General features: G+C 39.6%; 1 protein-coding gene across 4 annotated transcripts in view; it reads right to left on the bottom strand.

Annotated features, from left to right (window-relative positions):
• Positions 1-19,428, bottom strand: part of TIAM2 (TIAM Rac1 associated GEF 2) — a 141,243-nt gene that overhangs the window by 36,192 nt on the left and 85,623 nt on the right. For all 4 annotated transcript variants that reach the window (XM_050316745.1, XM_050316749.1, XM_050316748.1 and 1 more), the window contains exons 11-14: positions 17,289-17,390; positions 16,789-16,870; positions 15,842-15,934; positions 14,529-14,789 (exon numbers count right to left, since the gene is read on the bottom strand). In XM_050316745.1, coding sequence (XP_050172702.1) covers positions 14,529-14,789; positions 15,842-15,934; positions 16,789-16,870; positions 17,289-17,390 — 538 coding nt within the window. The remainder of the gene's footprint in view (positions 1-14,528; positions 14,790-15,841; positions 15,935-16,788; positions 16,871-17,288; positions 17,391-19,428) is intronic.

Below are 19,428 nucleotides of genomic sequence, written 5' to 3'. Positions count from 1 at the left end.
TGGCTCCATTAGACACAGGGGAAGCTTCTAGAAGCTTCTCACAGAAGCCATCTCTGTAGCCCCCTGCTACCAAAAACCTGCCACACAAAACCAAAACAAGATCCACAAACAAGAAGAGTAGCAACCTCAGATAAATGCTAGAATTCCCAGAAAATCAGAGGGGGGAAAAGCCATTATGTGAAAAGCTTAACTACATCACATGAAATGCATACTAAACCATTTTCTTGGTTTCTAGCAATGAACAACCAAGTACTAAGAACCTGCTCACCACCTTTAGCTACTGAGAGTAGCACCAAAGAATGCTGTTACTCCTGCAATGCTGTGTCTTGCTGGCAGGCAGATAAGTGACTCACAATCATTCAAGACAAGTTACAATGTAACCACTAAAAACTGAAAAAAAGCATACTTCCTAAGTCATGCTCCTCACTGCTCATCATTCAACTAAAAGTAGGCACAGAGCACACAGATGGGACAGTTGGTTAGAAAAACAAACACATGCAGCATAGCCAAGAGCTCTGTACGCCTACGGGAATGTCTCTTTCCGTGTTGATGCAGCGATACACGTACAAGTGGTGAACATGGAAGTTATTCATGTGTTTGTGAGCAGTGAGGTACAATGGAAATGCATCCTCTAGCAGATGTGTGAGACAATAATAATCTGTGCTGCAAACCCAGCCAAGAAACCAAAGGAAATCAACCGGAAAACATCAACACTGACCATCCGGTAATTCACTTACCATAAAGAAGCCATCAACAAATGCAAATGTCACTTATCTCTCTTTTTCTGTTTAATTAATGAAGAAGTCTTAATTACTTTCTAATTAGTGATGCTCTTACCAGTTTAGCTGCTCACTGCAAAGGCAAATTCATCATGAGGAGAGAGTAGAAACTGAGGATCCTGTTTCTTTTATAATTCTTTTTTCATAATGCATCAGAATTTGCTCTGTTTCAGACTTCTCTCACCAATTTCAAAAAATGACAAACAACCATCACAAGCACATCAAGTATTATCAAATGTCAAGCACTGAGTAGGTGGTGTAACCACCCCTTTCATCAAACTATGTCCACTTGACACTCTAATGACAGAGATAAATTGAACCAAATATTTCTTCTATGTCTTACAGGAGAAGAAAACACAGAAGAATTAAATTTACTCAGTCTCTCACTCCAAGAGAAACTAAAATACTGCAGGGCATCATTTTCACAGAATCACAGAATATGCTGGGTTGGAAGGGACCCACAAAGATAACTGAGTCCAACTCCTGGCCCTGCATAGGTCCATCCCCAAGAGTCACACCATGTTCCGGACAGTATCATCCAAACACTTCTTGAACTCTGTCAGGCTTGGTACTGTGACCACTTCCCTAGACAGCCTGTTCCAACCATCCTCTGGGTGAAGAACCTTTTTCTAATATCCAACCTAAACCTCCCCTGGCACAGCTTCAGGCCATTCCCTTGGGTGCTGCAGTTCTGTGCATCACTTGATAACTATCCTCAATAGTAGGAGAGAGGGAGAGGTAGATGAAGTCACATGTTTTGTCAGATTCAGGTGAGGAAACTGCACCTAGGTATGTCTCAGCTAAGGTAAGATGCTTGATTAACAGCTAGTAGCCTCAAGTCTTTCCTGGCATTCCTGACTTCACCTGCTCCACTTATCGCATCACCAAACATGCACTACAACAAAGAGATTCAGACTCCAAGGGTCATGGTAAAGCTCATCTCATAGGACTTGGATGAACCAGGCTGAAATCTGTCTGTAATTAACAGGTGTAATTAAGGCAGAACAGCAATTAATGACTAGAAGATGTCCATGTCTGAGGTGGGTGCAAGCCAAGTTGCACTCATGCAGCTCAGCAGAGAACGAAATTTTCTTTAGCTCTCAACATATAAAACCTGGCACATGAAATTGAAACTCAAAAGCAAGGATTTTAATAAATTATTCAGCTGATGATGGGGAAAAGAGGATGAGGCTATTCAGCTATGTTTAAAGAAGGAATGAGAATGTTAGGGCAATCTAACTTTGGAAACTACAGACCTATAACCTATATAGTAACTTAAGGCTTTCACAATCAATTAAAGGAGAGAATAATTAAAAATGTGAAGATAAATGGAATATCATGTACATATAGTATGGGTAAGAAGACTGTGCCAAACTAATTTGCCATCAGCCTTCAATAAAAGATGCTTTTAAAGACAAAGAACATAGGATAAATCCAACTTTCTGGAAACTTTGTCTAAAAACAAACAAACAAACAAACAAGAAATCAATAGATTGGTCTGAATGAACTTCTAGTCCTGATAAAGGTTAGATTGTAGATTCTGTCCAAGGTGACTTTGGGGACAAATTTTACTTTATATTTTCATTATTTGTCTCAGCAAATAAAGTACAATAGGAAGTACTCCAGTTAAATACTCTAATCATCTGAAGTTCACACACAGCATTAATTAAGAGCATGACTGGAGATGTATAAAGGAAATGCAGGATGACCTTGAAGATGAAGCCACAGTTCTAGAATGAAATCACATAGAACAATGTTTCAGGGATCAGTAAGAACAATTCCTTCTATAATCTATGACTCATGAGTTGGAAACATGAAAGAAGAAAAGCATGGAAGTGTGAGAAAGGGGTTAACGAGGTACTTGTGAGCTAGAGCTAATTATGCAATGGCCAAGGGCAGCAGATAGTGATGAATCATAACACTGGCCAGGAATATGTCTAAGATGACAATTAGAAGACTGGCTTTCAACCATTACACAAACAAATTTCTTCAACAGGCTTACCTAGGCACAAAGAATGCAAACAGTCTATCCTATTTTAAAATTGAATAGGATAAATTTATCAAGAGAGTTGTCCAAAGCCTTAACTAGCAGAGGATTAGACATGCCAAGCCTGGAAATCCCTTCCCATCCTCGGTTTGTCTATCACCAGCATTGCACAAATATTACACAGATGCCTAAATACAGCTGCTCGGGTAAAAATGGCCAGAAGTCTCTGTCTGTTCAGTAAAGCACTAGTAATACTGTAAGTTTCATAATAACTGGTATATAAAGATCCACACAAAAAATGTTTATGACTAAGAGAATATTTATATCACAAGTGCACGTGGGTGATGAGCCCTGACAGTTGTCCTACACCCCAGCTGCTTGCTGACTCCATCTCAGATATTCATTAAGAACTCCAGTGGATACATTGCCACAAACTGATCTTTTTCTTATTTGTAGTTCTCTGGCACTTGGAAGGGAAACAGGGCTCTCATTTCCTATTCTCTCTGCGCAGTTTTTAATCTGCAGTAGTTAAATGTTTCAGATGTGGCAACACACAGACAATGCTTCAAACAGTTATGATGGGCTTGGCCTAGTCTATAGAAGACTGATATCCTGATATCAGATCAGAGCAACTGACAGCATTTTTAAACACTAGTATTGCCCAATGATTTCAGACAGATGTGGCAAAACAGCAATAAAGTGGGCATCATTTCTAGAATATTACTATGAATTTTCACTTGAAAAAAAAAATAGGATCAACTATTATAAGAATTGTAAGAGGTCCAGGCTGTCCACTAGGAAAAAATGTATTCAATATTTTCACTAATTCAAAAATGTTCTAGAAATTGCAAATAAAACACAACACAGCCAATCTTCAGCACGTAGATATTCTCTCTACCCCCATTACAGAGAGTTTCTATAAGATGGCTGAATGGTTTAGCTGGAAATGAGAGATTACATTTGGGTAATAAAGTTAAGCCAGGTGTATGGAAAGCTACATTTTTTGTTGTTGTGCAAACTCTCCAGACTGGTCAGTTAATTATCATAAGCTTACAGTTCACATATTTTTCTAGCCAATGTTACTACCAAGAGAAAAGTAAAATTCCAAGAGAAGATAACAAATATTTCCAAAATCCCTGGTGCAAACAATACTAAAGTCTGAGCCAACTCTCAGAAAGGAGCAAAGCTTTGGTGGTCTTAATGCCTTTAGACTTACTGAAAACCAGGGAGTGGTAGGTGAACCATTCCAGCATTGCCTGGAGAAGAGAAATATCATTGTAATGAGCTCTAAAAATGCTCCCTCAGAGACCAGCACTCTTAGCTTCAGTTAAACAGTTCAACCTGGCAGGTAGCACACACACATGTCCTTATTTCTTTTCATTCAATACAACTAAATATATTTCAGGTTTTCAACAGTATATTTACTCTTTTGTAATGAAGCAGAAAAAATAGGTCTGTAAGCATTTCCTTTTGGAGTCCTTTTCCTTTCTGAAAGACAAGAAATAGCTTTCAAAAAGTAACAGTTGATCCAAAGGAATTTATTGAATGACTTTCAAGAGACATTCTCATAGTCTCTGTTAAAGAAGGCATCCAAGTTTCACCAGAGATATGAAGGGTTCTGGGTTCACTAGTTCAGCTATGAATAACTCATATGTCTTGCTTATAAGGGTAAGACCTTTCAGTTCTTTGGCTCATGTTATTCCCGGAATCAGCAGTTGGCATTTAGGACACAGCTCACACAATTTCTACAGCCTTTTAGATTTCTGTCTAGGTTGCAAAAAGCACATTAACTGTGGTAAGGAAGACGAAAAGCAACAGAAGATTCCATGGAAGATTCATTAACTGACTCACAATGGCCACTTGAACTGGAGAAATTGCTAGTAAGAGTGTGGAGGGTCTAGAAGATGAAGTGTGAGGATACAGCTAGGTAAGGGTTAGTAAAGCTGTGATATAGGAGTTGCTCCAGGGCTTTCATCATGAAGGCCCAGGTCAGGAAACATCAAGAGGTGTTCAAGGCCTTCAGAGAAAAGCAGGTTTTTTGAATCTAAACTCTCTTTTGCCAGAGAAGGATGATTAGAAATTTGGTGATAGGTCAGCTGAAGAAAAATTCAGAGTACATAACACTGGAATGATCCAGCTCAAGTGACACATAGAGAGCTTAATTTCCACTTAGGAAAAGTGGGCAAGCTATTAATCTATTTCCTATGCATGTCATAGTAGCAAATAAACAAACAAATCAATTTTTGGACTCTTATATCCTGCTAGTACAAGCCTCAACATGTGAAAAATGACTGCTACACACAAGGCTTATTCATGAGGAGATTTACGGTTTTTAGACCAAAAACTCTCCAGGTAACTTCTGCACTAAGAAAACAAGTCTAAGGGAATGTGGGTAGGTTGCAGCTACAGATGAGAAATATCCATTGAAACAGACCATATCCTCTACCACTTCAAACTGAAAGCCAAAGCAATCTGATTAAATTTTTATCTTCATTGAGGTTCTCTATGAATCTGTGCAAGAGACTGATGTACAATAGACCCCAAGTGCAGATTCTTATTAATCTCCAGTTAAGTTTTCCAGATTTAAGTGAATGTCTATGTTAGATCAATTAATGGAATTTATGTAAGTTTTAAACTATTGCACAGTGCAAGTTCATTTTTTTCCCCCACAGTTGGTACTCACAGGCAAATATTAGCACTTAAGCAGTCACACTCCAATACTGGAGTAAATTCAAAATTATCTGTGGTTAACTGTATGGGATTTACAGCTTTCATGCTGCCTTAACCAATTGTTAAAAAGATAGTGAAATATTATATTTATTATAATTTCAAAAAAACCCTTCTCTTCTTGCTTAGGAAATTTTCAAGTTCTTCTGTAAGCTAACTTCAGATAACAACTAACTCAAATTCTCACTGCTAAATTAATATGACTTGAGTCTACTAGTACGAGTAACTTCAGTTTCTAGAAAACTAAACATGTTAGAGAAACACAAATAAAATTAACTAAATTCACTGATTCAGAAATTATTAAATCTCTGTGAGATATTTTGGCTTGTATCACTTGTTGGTGTTCTGGGTGTTTTGTAATGTATTTTGGGACTGGTTGGAAAGTGCATTTTCAGCTTATCTTCAAGGCTGCAAGAACTGACTCTTTGGCATAGCTAGAAATTCATTCAGGAATTCATTCAAGTTGTTAAATCTGGAAAGAAAATTAGCATACAGCTGTCATAACATCAGACTTCCTAGATAGGATTCTTAAACATAGACTTACTATATGCCTGTCACAAACAAGACTAATTGTTACCAAACAAGACATGCAATTACAGACCAGACAATAAGGTTCCCTTCATGGCCACTCTCATCCATATGTTTTGGCTTCAGGGAGCAAACTGTGAAATACAAGAAGGTGCTTTACATGCTTCATAATGTACAATGCAACTAGGCTGCTTCTTTTCGCATATGTTATACTGCCTAGACAAAGAGAAACTCATATTTCTGGCTAGGATCTGAAATGCTCAAGCAGGACATATCTTTATCCACTGTTCTCACCCTTCAGTGAGGAAAGTGACACTTCTTCTTCAAATATTTTATAATTTTAAGTATAGAAAAAGCCAGTATGTTCATGCAAATATTCTTGTATCGTACAGCTTGCTTAGGACATGTTGAGCCACATGCTGAACAGTGGCTTAGCTCCAGTCAGCCACCTACATGTGCAAATTTGACTTTCTGTAGGCTGCTTTATACTCTTTATACTTCCCTTTTTTTTTTTTTAAATTATAATTTTTTCTCCCCTGAATATCTGCAGAAACATCTATTTTGAAGCTGGAGCAGAGTCCTTTAGATTCTTTGGAAGTTCATTTGTTCATCACCTGCTCATAGTGAGGCAACGTAATTTACCTCATTGGCTAATTCAGGAATCAACAGGAGATACAAATTGGCAGCATAATAGGAAATAGCTGCCTGTACTTCTGTAGCAATGCCAGATTAGCCCCTGCATCTCAGTGGTACGTCTTTACAGGGTTATTTAACATTCTAAACTTTCTCTGTCTAAGTATCTGCCAGTCAGACAGCTGTTCAGGCTTTTCAGTTTTAAGTTTAACAATTCACACTAGTTTCTTCAATTTTTACCTAAATGCATTTGGTTCCTAACAAATGCCTTCTCACATAGAGTCTCACTGGAGGCCAGTGTTAGCCATAGCCAGTGCCTCACCCTTCTATTCCAGTTCAACGACTGGGGACGTGTGGCTGCAGTACAGAGGACAAAGACATAGCAGAGCTCATGTTAGGTCACTACCATCCTCTTTAAAAGTCAGTAAAGGCTGCAACCTACTGCTGCCATTATGCCTTCCAGGCTGATACTGCTAGACATTCAGGGGTGCTGTCAGTGGTCCCTCTCCTCATTTTTGCTGCTACTGCAGGAGTGTTCATATGTGATGTCTTTGGCTGCTGTCAGAAGTCATTCGCACTGAGAAGAGCTGGCAAGCTAATGGAGCTAACCTTCCTCAGGTTCCAAGTGTACCACCAAGGTGGTACATTTTCTCCTCCATCTCAGATTCATATTAATGAAAACAGAAAGGAGAAAGGGGAAAAAAGAGTTACTTAATAGTTTAGCAAGAATTTGTGGCTAGCTTAGACAGTTTTTATAATTACTCAACCTACCTTTCCTCTGTGAAACACAGAACAGGCACTGTTTGATGTGCTTCGTGCCTAAGGCACTAGGCTATATGTGGATGTCTCTAACTTTATCACAATTAATAAATCTTTTTGCTATACATATTGTCACTCTACAGAATTCAGTAGGAAGGGCAATATGATGATTTATGCCTACATATCACTGAAACAGAAGATGTAGCTATACAGGGTTTAATGGAGTTTACACCAGGAAAAGAAAAACAATTTGGCCCGCTGACTTCACAGGGATTAAATCATAGCAGCATTTAGCAAAGCAGAACAGAATGCTCTGCCAGTAGAAAAGCACAACGAAGAGCATTTAAGATTGTGCTTTTAATTTGCAGCACACACATCTAGCAGAAAGCCAACAGGACAGTTTGTCAAGTGCCAGCAAGAGTTCATTAAACCACCACTCTTGGGAAACACTTGTATTGCAAAACATGCATAGGAAACAAGTGCTCCTGTGGATTCAGCTTCTGAAGAGACAAATGCTTTCTCTGAATTAACCTCTACACTGCTACAGTCCCACATATTGTCACAGGCCAGACCTAATCTTTTCCCAGCAATTCACAAGAGGGCAGGACAAAGACACTTATGTTAACGGCACACAAACAGCCGGAGCAGGAGCCAACCTACCACAGTTGTCCAAGACTATTGTCAACACACACCTCACCTCTTAAGCTGGCTCTGATGAGCATGTTCTATCACATCTTTGTGGCTTCCTGCTGAATTGGCTAATAACTTAAAAGGAAAACCCAGCAGAGTCATCCATCTTCAGGCAGATAAGCAGTCACGCTGCATACACAACTACATGTCTATGTTAAAGAAAGGCATTCATGTGTTGCCTCACACCACACAAAACCATCAGATAGTTGTTATCAGATCCAGTAGGCAACAGGTAGCAATGTATGCAGACCTGCACAACTAACACAGATCAGGGCCCATAGCTAACAGGACTGTGGGTCTCAGGAAGGAGAAGGACTGTGAGGACTCGGGAAGCTAAGAAGCAATATTCAACTCTTGTGAGCTCAAAAGAATTTCTTGTGAAAGAATAAAAACAGATTTCTTTGATTACTCACACATGAAGCACAATGAAGGACGTGCCCTACCGCACAATGAAGAGAATTTAAATGTTGAAACAGCAGCTAGACAAACAGGACCTGATCTGGCAGAACTAAAAGTAGAAGTTATTTTAGAAATGCTCTTCAGCTAAGTTTTAGTTTTACTTTTGTTTACAAAATGCTTTTAACACGTTTCTGAAAAACTACCGGCAAACAGCAATAAGCAGAGTGGTCTGAGCCAGTGGTCCAGGTACAGCCCCCAGTTGTCTGAGGCTGGAGATCACCCTAGTGTTACATCCTCCTGGCTTTCCTTCTTCCTTTAAGTGGTACACACAGAGGATGTAGGGACTGCTACCTGTAAAGGCATGCACAGTGACATGCAGAGAACCAGCTGGCAGAGCTGACCTCTGTCTTTCTTTTCCTCCCTCAACTCAGTGGTATCTGATGAAGCTGAACGGAGTTTTCTGGAAAAGCAGTGAGTTGTAGTTATGCTTTACAGAGACACCTAAGCCACCTAGAAAATTGCATTTGAACCGGAAAGCACCTTGGAATTCAATCCAGACCAGTTATTATTAAGAATATATTTTTTTAAAATAATTTAGTCATATCAAAATTAAACTTGTGGACAACTGATGTGCTTTGCTTCTGTGTGTGCTTATTATGATTAAAATCAGAAGCTGCTCATCTCTGGGTAAACAGAAGAGCTACTTTTCCATGTGAGGATTCAAAACACTGATCCTCCTCCTGAAGCAGTGGCACATTGCAAAAATATTTCAGTGTTTAGCAGAGCAGGAGCTGAAATGTAATTGCTCCTCTCCAGCACACACTTGTCCAGCAGCACAAAGCCTGGTTCTCCCTTACTCCAGCCATGCCTTATAGAGCATGAAATAGCTTCATCAGGAGTGGCTCAAACCAGCATGTCCCAGACTACACTGCTAGACAGGGATTAGTGCAAGACGAGGGAAAGCAGAGGGCAAAATCCATGCTCCAAAATGGCTAGAGAAGTGTTCTGTGGGCAGGTCAACTGAAGGAGAGTGTGCTGCCTCTGAGAATAAGTCTCCTTGTGACCAGCTCTCCCCCAGAACCTGACTACTCCCCGCTCCTCCTCCTCCTTACCTGGCTCTGGCCCTTGTCAGGACTTTGCACCCATCATATCAACTCCCTGAGTTTGCAGGGGCTGGGGTGGAGGAGGAAGATTTCCCCTTAATTAGCTTCAAGGGCCCCAGCAAGTGCTGCTGCACAGGAGTGGGAGGAGTGCTGTGGGGCTGAAAGGAAGGTTAGAGAAAGAGGAGGAGGAGCAAGCCTATTCCTTGTAAGCAGCACCCAAGCCTTCCTCACTGCTCCTGGGACTACACCTCTAGAAAGGTGGGCCAGACAGGAAATCAGACCCTGTACATAAGGTAAGCACCCTACCCCACAGATGAGGAGTACAACATGCAGCACAGGAACAAGTATGTTCATTTATTTTTTCTTTTTACTTTTTTTATTAAATTGTTTCTTTCCCATTTAGCTTTCTAACCCTCACAGATGAAAGTGTTTCATCATGGAACTGCCATCTCCCACCCTTTTTTTTTTTTTTTTTTTGCTTTTAATCACAGAGTTCTATTTACATATTAGGGTTGATTTCAACAGTGTCAGCTAACCAAAATGATAGCTTTTTTTGGCAAAAACACACTTGCTGTTGAAAAAAACCCTGCCCAACTCTGACAGCAACTCGCATTCTGCAATGGGTTTTCACACCTACTAATGCTTCTACCTCCTGCCTCAGCACTCCATAGATTACCATAAACCCACACAGCATTGCCCTAAATATACAGTTATCAATTCTTGTGCCCTCTCTGTTGTTTACTCCTCAAGATACCCATGCCATGTTAAAATGAGGCATTCTTTCCTCCACAGCTGTCAGAATTACAGTCCAATTCCCTCATTTTTTAATTCTATTTAAATACTTCTTTAATTTCCTTAGCTCTTAGCTTGGAGCAAATTTAATTGCTCTGTTATTTGGGTTTCCACATTTATAGGTGCATTTTTTAAAAGCATTTCATCTCATTTCTTTTCCAGGATAAGCTTATGATAGCCAAGCAGCTAAGCAGCAAGAACACTGCATTGCCATGTGGCAGATCAAATGACAACCACAGCAGGTCCAAAATACAGCTACAAGGGTATAACAACCTCTTGGAGAAAATGAATCACTCTCAGAAAATTCCCTAGGAATGATTTTCAGGAGTGACAGAGTTAGTGGCTTTGGAGAAAGTCAATCACTTCCCTTCTGTATTGTAAAGGTTGCCAAAGTTTGCCACAAGGTATAATTGAATATCCTCAACATAGCAGAATATGTAGGAAAAGGCACTGACCAGTTATGCTAAGCAGCTACACAACTGTAAACAAATGTGGACAAATTATTACCACCCAAGTTATATGAAGCCAGTGATTTAAAGAAAATTCTGTTTTGCTTCTGTCTGGTAGTCATCACTAAGCGTTAGGCAGGACATTACAGTACTGACTCAGTACTGAAAATTTCCATTTTCTAAGCACCTTGTTAATGTTAGCACATTAATCCTCATAGTACTCTAGAAAGACAGAGTAAATTTTAAAAAAACAGGAAGGCAACAGCAGAAACATTAAGGTTTTCAACTCTTTGTACCTTGAGCCAAATTGTGCTTGATTTCTGAAAGAGGTCCCCTCTGCTAGCACCAACTAACTTTCAAAGGCACTGCTTTGGAAGAACAGACTCAACATGGACAAGCAAACATTAGAAATTATATTTGAAAAGTGTGGCATTAAGAGTGACACACTCAACTCTACCAAAGAAGACAGAACAGGATAGTCAGGGGATCGGGTCCAGCCAGAGTAGGTGGACATACTTAGGAAAAGTATGTCCTCCTTGACCACCTTGATCTCTTTTTATAACAGATGACCCACCTAGTGGATGAGGGGAAAGCTGTGGATATTGTCTACCTGGACTTCAGTAAAGCCTTTGATACTGTCTCTCAGAGGATAGTCCTGGAGAAACTGGATGCTTACAGCTTGGACAGGTGCACTCTTTGCTGGGTAAAAAACTGGCTGGATGGTTAAGCCCAGAGAGTGGTGGTGAAAGGAGTTACATCCAGCTGGTGGCAGGTCATGAGTGGTGTTCCCCAGGACTCAGTATTGGACCCAGTCTTGTTTAGTGTCTTCATCAATGATCTGGACGAGGGGATCGAGCACACCATCAGTCAGTTTGCAGGCGACGCTAGGTTGGGCAGGAGTGTTGATCTGCTGAAGGGTAGGAAGGTTCTGCAGAGGGATCTGGACAGGCTGGATCAGTGGGCCAAGGCCAACTGTATGAGTTTCAAAAACATGAAGTGCTGGGTCCTGCACCTGGTTCACAACAACCGCGTACATCATTACAGGCTTGGGGAAGAGTGGCAGGAAAGCAGCCCGGGGGAAGACGACCTGGTTGACAGCCAGCTGAACGTGAGCCAGCAGTGTTCCCAGGTGGCCAAGAAGGCCATCTTGGCCTGTGTCAGGAATAGTGTGACCAGCAGGACCAGGGCAGTGATTGTGCCTCTGTACTCAGCATTCAAGGCCTCACCTTCGAGTCCTGTGTCCAGTTCTGGGCCACTCACTTCAAGAAAGACATTGAGGTCCTGGAGTGTGTCCAGAGAAGGGCAACAGAGCTGGTGAAGGGTCTAGAAAGTAAGTCATATGAGGAGTAGCTGAGGAAGCTGGGGTTGTTTAGCCTGGAGAAAATGAGGCTCAGGGTTGATCTTACTGCTCTTTACAACTACCTAAAACGAGGTTGTAGCAAAGTGGGATCAGCCTCTTCCCCCAGAATTAGTGGGGACAGGACAAGAGGAAATGGCCTCAAGCTGCACCAGGGGAGGTTCAAGTTGAACATCAGTAAGAATTTCTTCACTGAAAGAGTGGTTAATGGGCTGCCCAGGATGTGTTGGAGTCACCATCCCTGAGGGTGTTCAAGAAATGACTGGACATGGCACTGAGTGCTATAGTTTAGTTGACATGGTGGTGTTCAGTCAAAGGTTGGACTCGATGACCTCTGAGGTCTTTTCCAACCTTAATGATTCTATGATTTTATAAAGATTGGATATGAATTTAAGAGTACCTGGCCTCCAAATTCCTGCTTGGATCATTAAATACCCCCTCTGCTTATCTAAAATCTTATTCAATTCCTGAGTGAGTAACAGGACACAGAACACTTAAACCCTTTGTGATTATCTATTAATTCAAAGTAATTCCATTTGCTTCTGTTTCCATTTGAACTTGATCAGGTGATCAGTCACTAAGCACTGAATTCAATAAACATAAACATTCTTCTCACGAAGCTTAATTTAGAACTATTTGTTCTCTTTCAGATGAAAATAAATCTTTCTTAACTGCTTTTAAGCAGAAAAGCAAATATACTATGTCCCTTTATCTACAAGTGCTTAAAGTATAATACATACTCCAGTAATTTCCTATTATAATGGAATATTTGCACAGGTTGCAAATTTATCCCAGAGGAATGAGGAATCTAGTGAATGGACATATACATTTATTACACTGAATACTCCAGGTAGTGCTGGCCTATGATATCAAGCCAACCAGCTGGATGATAGCCCTGGTATAATTATGTAATTAATTAGCTCTATCATAATTTTTGGTTTATGACACTAACTTTTATGTGCCACTAGTCAATTTAATGGCATTTTAAATTGAAATAAGGCCCCTGAGAGAGTTGCTACTTACTGAATCACGAATCCTGTATTCAGTTTTCTTTTAATTTCAAAAGATGACCTAATAAAATTCCTTTATAATTAAATCCATTCTAACAACTTCTCCTATGTGATTCTTTCTCTTCTCCTATTTTTAATTACTAAAAAAAAATTCCAATCAGAAAACACTTGCCACCGTAATTATACACAAAAATCAGTGTTCCCTTTTTGTACCTCTTGCTGTTCCCCTCACACAGCAGTGCATCCTAGCTAGCTTTGCTGCAGAATTTTACTAGCATCCTCCAGAGGTAAAGTGAGGAAACTGCACCTTTCATAGTGAAAACCTAGTTAAATTTCCTTCTATCTTGTTTGAAAAACAGCCAAGACATGGGAAGAAAGGTAAGCAAAACCGCACACACTTTCTATTTCAGGGGGACATTTGCTAGCATTCTGGTATCAGAAGCTGTGGTTCTTCAGCAAAGCAAGATCAGCTAAAGGAAGGGAAGGGTGACCACGCTCATCTCCACCCAGCATGGCAGAGCCCCCTGACATGCCACCTCCTATTTCCAGCCAAAAAGGCAACCCAGAAGTGAGCATCGGCACTTCCTTGGGGCCAAGGGGTTGTGATGTCATCCAGGAGCAGTCCTTACCACATAGGCACCTTCCCTGCCTGGTGTTCATCATACAGAAACCCATGAGGATCACATCCTGGCACAACACTGTTAGGATACATCCTCTATTCAATGCTTAATACAGCAGTTACATTGAGCAAGAAATATGAGCAGGCAGTAGCGAGACAATCCCTATAAATGCTGTTTTCCTGGGCTTTATTCTACACAGTGGGCAGCTGCACCCAACAGGAACAGTGGGTGGGAGCAGAGCTAAATGACTCCTTTCTGAGGTGATGACGATTCTTGCATTGAAGGTAACCTTAATGTATGTGCTACTTTAGCACATGTAAACCATGGTAAACACAGAACAATGCTCTGCCTCTGAAAGCCACCACATCATTTAAACGACTTGGTGCCTGTGAAATGGATATGCTGGAGGTACCCAAGATGGCACAGAAGAGTTAAGAGAGCACTTGATAATACTGGATGGTGCAGCCAAACAGATTAAAATAATATCATTTCCCTGCAGACATAATCATATTCTGTTCCACTTCTACTCCCTAGAAAATAATGAAATAACAGACAGATATTGAGCATAAATGGAACTTCAACAGTTTGTACTTGTGTTTCTAAGGCAAGAGTATAATTTTAAACATAACTGAGTTTTAAAAACCAGTGATATTGGAAGTGAGGTGAAAGTAATGGAATTATTGTCAACCTCTTACCATTTGCTGTGTTCTTCTTGAAGTTATCTAGAAACTCTTCCAGGAGCTGTGACTGGTTTGGAGGGGGCAACAAACTCTTTGGATCCTGGGAAATGTCACCATCTGACCAGGATACACATAAGGGTTGCTGGGTCCCACAATGGTTTGTTCTCACCGTGAGCATTACACTTCTCTGCGAAAAGAGTAGCTCCATCTGCCTGAGGTTAAGATCAGACACAGCCTCTCCATTTATGCTCAGGATTTCATTGCCTACTCGGAGCCCTGAGAGCATGTGAAAGCAGAGAAGGAAAAAAAAAGTAGGTAATGTAAAACATAAAGGGTTACAAACCAAACCTTATGCTGATTCACCTTTTACTTTTTTGGTTTGAATTCAAACAGCCTAATCCTACCACAAGTCCATTAGAATCAATGGGAGCTTTATTTGTGCTATAATTATACAAATTGACCTCATGCTTACTTTGATAGGTGTTACACATAGCACAGCAATCATGTTGTTTCTGTTTAAAGATGCCACAGAAATGGGTGGGTGGGAAAGCAGCACAGCTTTCAAGAAGATTAGAATAGAGCCACCTCTCACAAACAGATACCACCAGTATACAGCACCATAACACATATTTTATTATCTGGGAATAGCATGACATTAGTCATGCAGATCAAATTATTCATGTAAAACTGGAACAACAAAGGATGGAGTTTTATCAGCTTTTATATAAATCTAAACAGTAGCAAATGCTGTCTTTCAAGGTCAGCAACAACTAAGTATACATCACCATCAAGTAGCAAATTAATATCTCTGTCTCCATTTCACTGGGTTTGTTTTTCAGAGAGCAGCACTCAGGTGATCCTCAAATGTGCTGATAAAGGGAAGCACAGTTTCTGAGAAGTGCTGTGGAGAGGTTACTCACAGAAATATATGCAGAAAACTATTTTGGGGAGAGAGGCTTCTTTTCGTTTCCTGAAAAGGTGGAAGTGATGGGTCATAGAAAGTGATCAAACCCATGAGGTTCCCTAGTGTGAGACGAACTCTTTCTCCAGTTTGTTCCCTCTGTGCAAAAGTACTTGGTTGGATGACTGAACACAATCTTTGTCTCCAAGGCTAAACAAGAACTCTCTCCACTTTACTGAAAGGATAATTTAGTTACACTGTGTACACTATTTTTCCTGTATCACATACTTTCCATGGTCTTCAGAAAAGAAAGTTGTTAACAGCAAAAGCCAAGAACATTTCAGACAGCCTTACTAAACCTTCTTTAGGTTTCTGGGCTTTAAAAAGATAATGAAGAACAGTTTTAAACACAACCATGATACAATACCTTCCTTGTAAGCCAGTCCATCAGGGAGAACATCACTTACAAAGATACGGGTGAGATGCTCATTTTCAGCAACTTGTGCTGTGACAGCAAAGCCTGAAGTAAAAGAGGTTTAAATCAAATAAACTTCCTTGGGAACATTTCCCTTTTATTTTCTGTATTTAGTAGAGTCTATATAAGAAGGAGGATACTTCTCATGGGAACACACCCACAGAGCATACAGAAATTATTACATTGTTTTCCAGTCATTGTAAGGCCTGTTAAAATTAATAGGACTTTTCCACTTCCAGGAAATGTCATACTCTGCTGTAAAAAAAGATATCACCTTTCAAAAAAATAATTTCTACCTCAACTCCATATGGCATTTCAATAACAGGCACAGCTCAGCATTATGCTAAGAGTTCTGCAGCATGTCCATCAGACGAAGACGTGTCTTAAACAGTTTCAAAAACTGGAAACCCAAACTGTAAAGCAGCAAACTATACAGATCAGTGAGTGGGACAGCCCAGAAAGGAAGAATTTATTGCAGACTTGCAGCTAAAAAACAGCACAAAGCTGCCTTGCAAGGGTATCTTTGCAAGGTATATAATTATTCCTAAGCATAACTGCCTCCCACAGATAAAAAGCCTGTCAGAACTTGTTCCAAAGGACACTGTTGGTACTGTGCCAACAAAGGATTCCACTACAAAAAAATGGCAGACCTTGACCATGGCCTGACTGACAGCACTTTTATTATTCCTGGTAACGGACTTTTGTTTTCTGACAAGTCCAAGCTTGAATTATTTGGTCATTTTAGCAAAATTAAAAAGTGGTCCTTCTAAAACATAAGAAATGCACTTGAAGACTCACACTTTGATCTATCAAGGATGGCTCTACCTGCTCTCAGAGATAGAAAAGTCCTGAAGAAAGTAAGCAATGAGAAGAATACAAGGGAATTCCTGACAACTTACCATAATCACTTATGTTTTCAGTTTTTGTAAGATGAACATGATAAACATTTAATGGACAAATTTCTATTTCATCATATACCTGTTGGAAAAAACCAGTAACACAAGTCATCAAATTATGAAAATACAAGCATTCAAAATCCAAAGATACAGCATGAGAAACAAGCACATTATTCTTTGCATCAAGACTTGCTGTCTTTACACAGAGAATTACTGTGCAAGCATCACTGCTATCAGTGAGACTAAAGCTAAAGATCAAAATCCCAGCCTGGAGTAGAGACTGACACACTGCTTTTGTACAAAAAGCCTCACTCAAATCTTCAAACAGTTCTTGAAGAAAGTGTTTGCGGTGCCTAGGCACCCAAACGTGTGAATAAGGATGACACAATGTAGTCTGGGAACAGCTTTAAACCTTATTTTAGATCTAAATTTCACATATTTGTAGGTGACAATTCAACTGCAGCTGCGACAGAGTTTTATCTAAAAGGAGTCACACTTTCCTGGTCTACTATGTATTCGTATGGTTCAGGAGCACAATACTCAGTATTTTCATCAACCACTCTTCTGAGTTGAAGGCCATAGTGTCTTGGCTCCAGCTGTTTCATCTAAGGAAGAAAAATAATAGAGTTTGGAATTTGTTATTTATATCCAGAATCCTAGAACACAAAGAAGTGACCCACACACACAAAAAGCTTCTAAAATCATGCAAAAGCAATCCTCAAAAGCCATTTTCTAACTATTTTTGTTGTATAAACAAAACCAGATGCATTGCTTAAAAGATAAGGTTCAAGAGCAATTTCCATTTTGCCTTACCATCCTCCCAGATCCTTTTGTAAACACTATGTCTTGGCTATTAGATTAAGTGAGCAGTAATATATGTTTCCAAAGATATCACAACTGGTTTCTGTCCTTTTGAACTTAACACTCACAGCCACCTTTTTCTGTGACTACTTTTAATGATTCAGTTCTGTTCAGTAAGCTTTGCTTCTGATATAGAAAATGTATATGCATGTATGGAGGGTTAGAAGAGGGAATGGGATGGCAAGTAGGTTCCCTAAGGGTTTGCCTTTATTGGATTTTATTTTTATTGCTGGGTTTCATCTATGATCAGAGAGTTCCATGTATTTTTTTTTTCACCATGAGGTCAAAGCAAAGATCCTATCTCAATAGGAAGTCAAAGGGAAATATGAATATTCTCAAAGGATATTAGTCTGAAAGTGCTGAGCCCCTGATGGGAGGCTCTGAAAAATCAGGATACTAGTGAGAGCATGGCACAAAACATTTCACTTTAGCATATTAATAGAGCAATAATTCTAAAACAAGAGGAAGCAACATTTCTGAAAGAGAAGGAATGACAAGATCTCTGGGGGTTATTTAACCCCTTTAATTCATCTCTGCAGCTCACAAAATCTAAATCTACTGAGTGAACAGTAATTACACTAACATTTTATTATGTGTTACAGTTTACGAGTTGCATGTGTTCTGTTTCCTGAACAATTTAATATAAATTCACAAGATTTTGTATACCTGCTATCCAAAAACCTCAGATGGAAAACAGAAATGAAAAAAGCAGAAACCCCATAAAGCATGGGTGAAGGGAAAAAAAAAAACAACAAACAAACCAACAACCCCTTTGAACTTCATCCTTATCCACATTACATTCAAACATGTTCTGTTAAGAAGAAAGATTCCTTACACTCACCAGAGCAGAATGAAAATGTAAGAAGGAAAAGAACCAGGACAGATGAGCAGAAAGTATTCAGCATTAGAGAATGCTTATGAAAAGCTTTACACACAGAATAGAAAGACAAAACAGAAAGACATTTAAGAAAAAATCAAATAATTTAAAACTAAATTTTCATGCGATACAGACATTGAAAATTAAAAGTCAGCTTTAAAATTACAAATATTTTGGAATGATGGAGTAAGAGAGGTAAGGAATTTCCTTTTCAATCTAATTTTACGTAATTTTATTAAGTAAATCCTCCTTTAGGGGTCTTGCATGCCACTTTAAGGACTTCAAAATGTTTCAGCTCTACCATGCCACCTGGTGGCCAAATCGTGTCTCAGACACTCCCTTTTGCCCGACAGGGTTTTAAAAGTAAAGGCAAGCATTAAACGTTTTCTCCAGGATTCAGTCTCCACCAGGAAAAGCCACAAGAAAATTTCTTCTTAGTGATGCCATGGAGACACACTGGGACTTGGCTAAATCCGTGTGCTTATTCTGATTTTTAAAAGTACAGTTTACCCTGGATTTTTAAAAACTTGTATAACTTAATTTTGTTTGTTTGCTTGTTTGCAATATCCACAGGTGCAATAAGCCATTAAATTGGGTTCTTTCCTTCATTAGAAGCCTCAGAATTCATTAACTTCAAGCCAGTTGAATGAGCTCACCTGTAAATTCACCCTAACCTATGCCAAAAGACACAGCTGGATCTTGTAGAGCACAGGACTCCTTTTTCTCCTGTTTTTCCCATTGTGAAATAAATAAAATATATTTACCAGAAAACAGAACTCAGGGGTAAAAAGTTAAATTTTCCAAAAAACTTGTTTGCATAATTTAAGTGACTTGAATCCTGAAGTTAGACCTAAATTCAAGCACTAACACCTGTGGAGACAAAAGTGCTAGGTACATTTCGATGT

The sequence above is a fragment of the Myiozetetes cayanensis genome, unplaced genomic scaffold, assembly GCF_022539395.1.
Source record: "Myiozetetes cayanensis isolate MyiCay16 unplaced genomic scaffold, myiCay2020 scf2-11, whole genome shotgun sequence".
Classification (NCBI taxonomy): Eukaryota; Metazoa; Chordata; class Aves; order Passeriformes; family Tyrannidae; genus Myiozetetes; species Myiozetetes cayanensis.
This window is presented reverse-complemented; position numbering and strand designations above follow the sequence as displayed.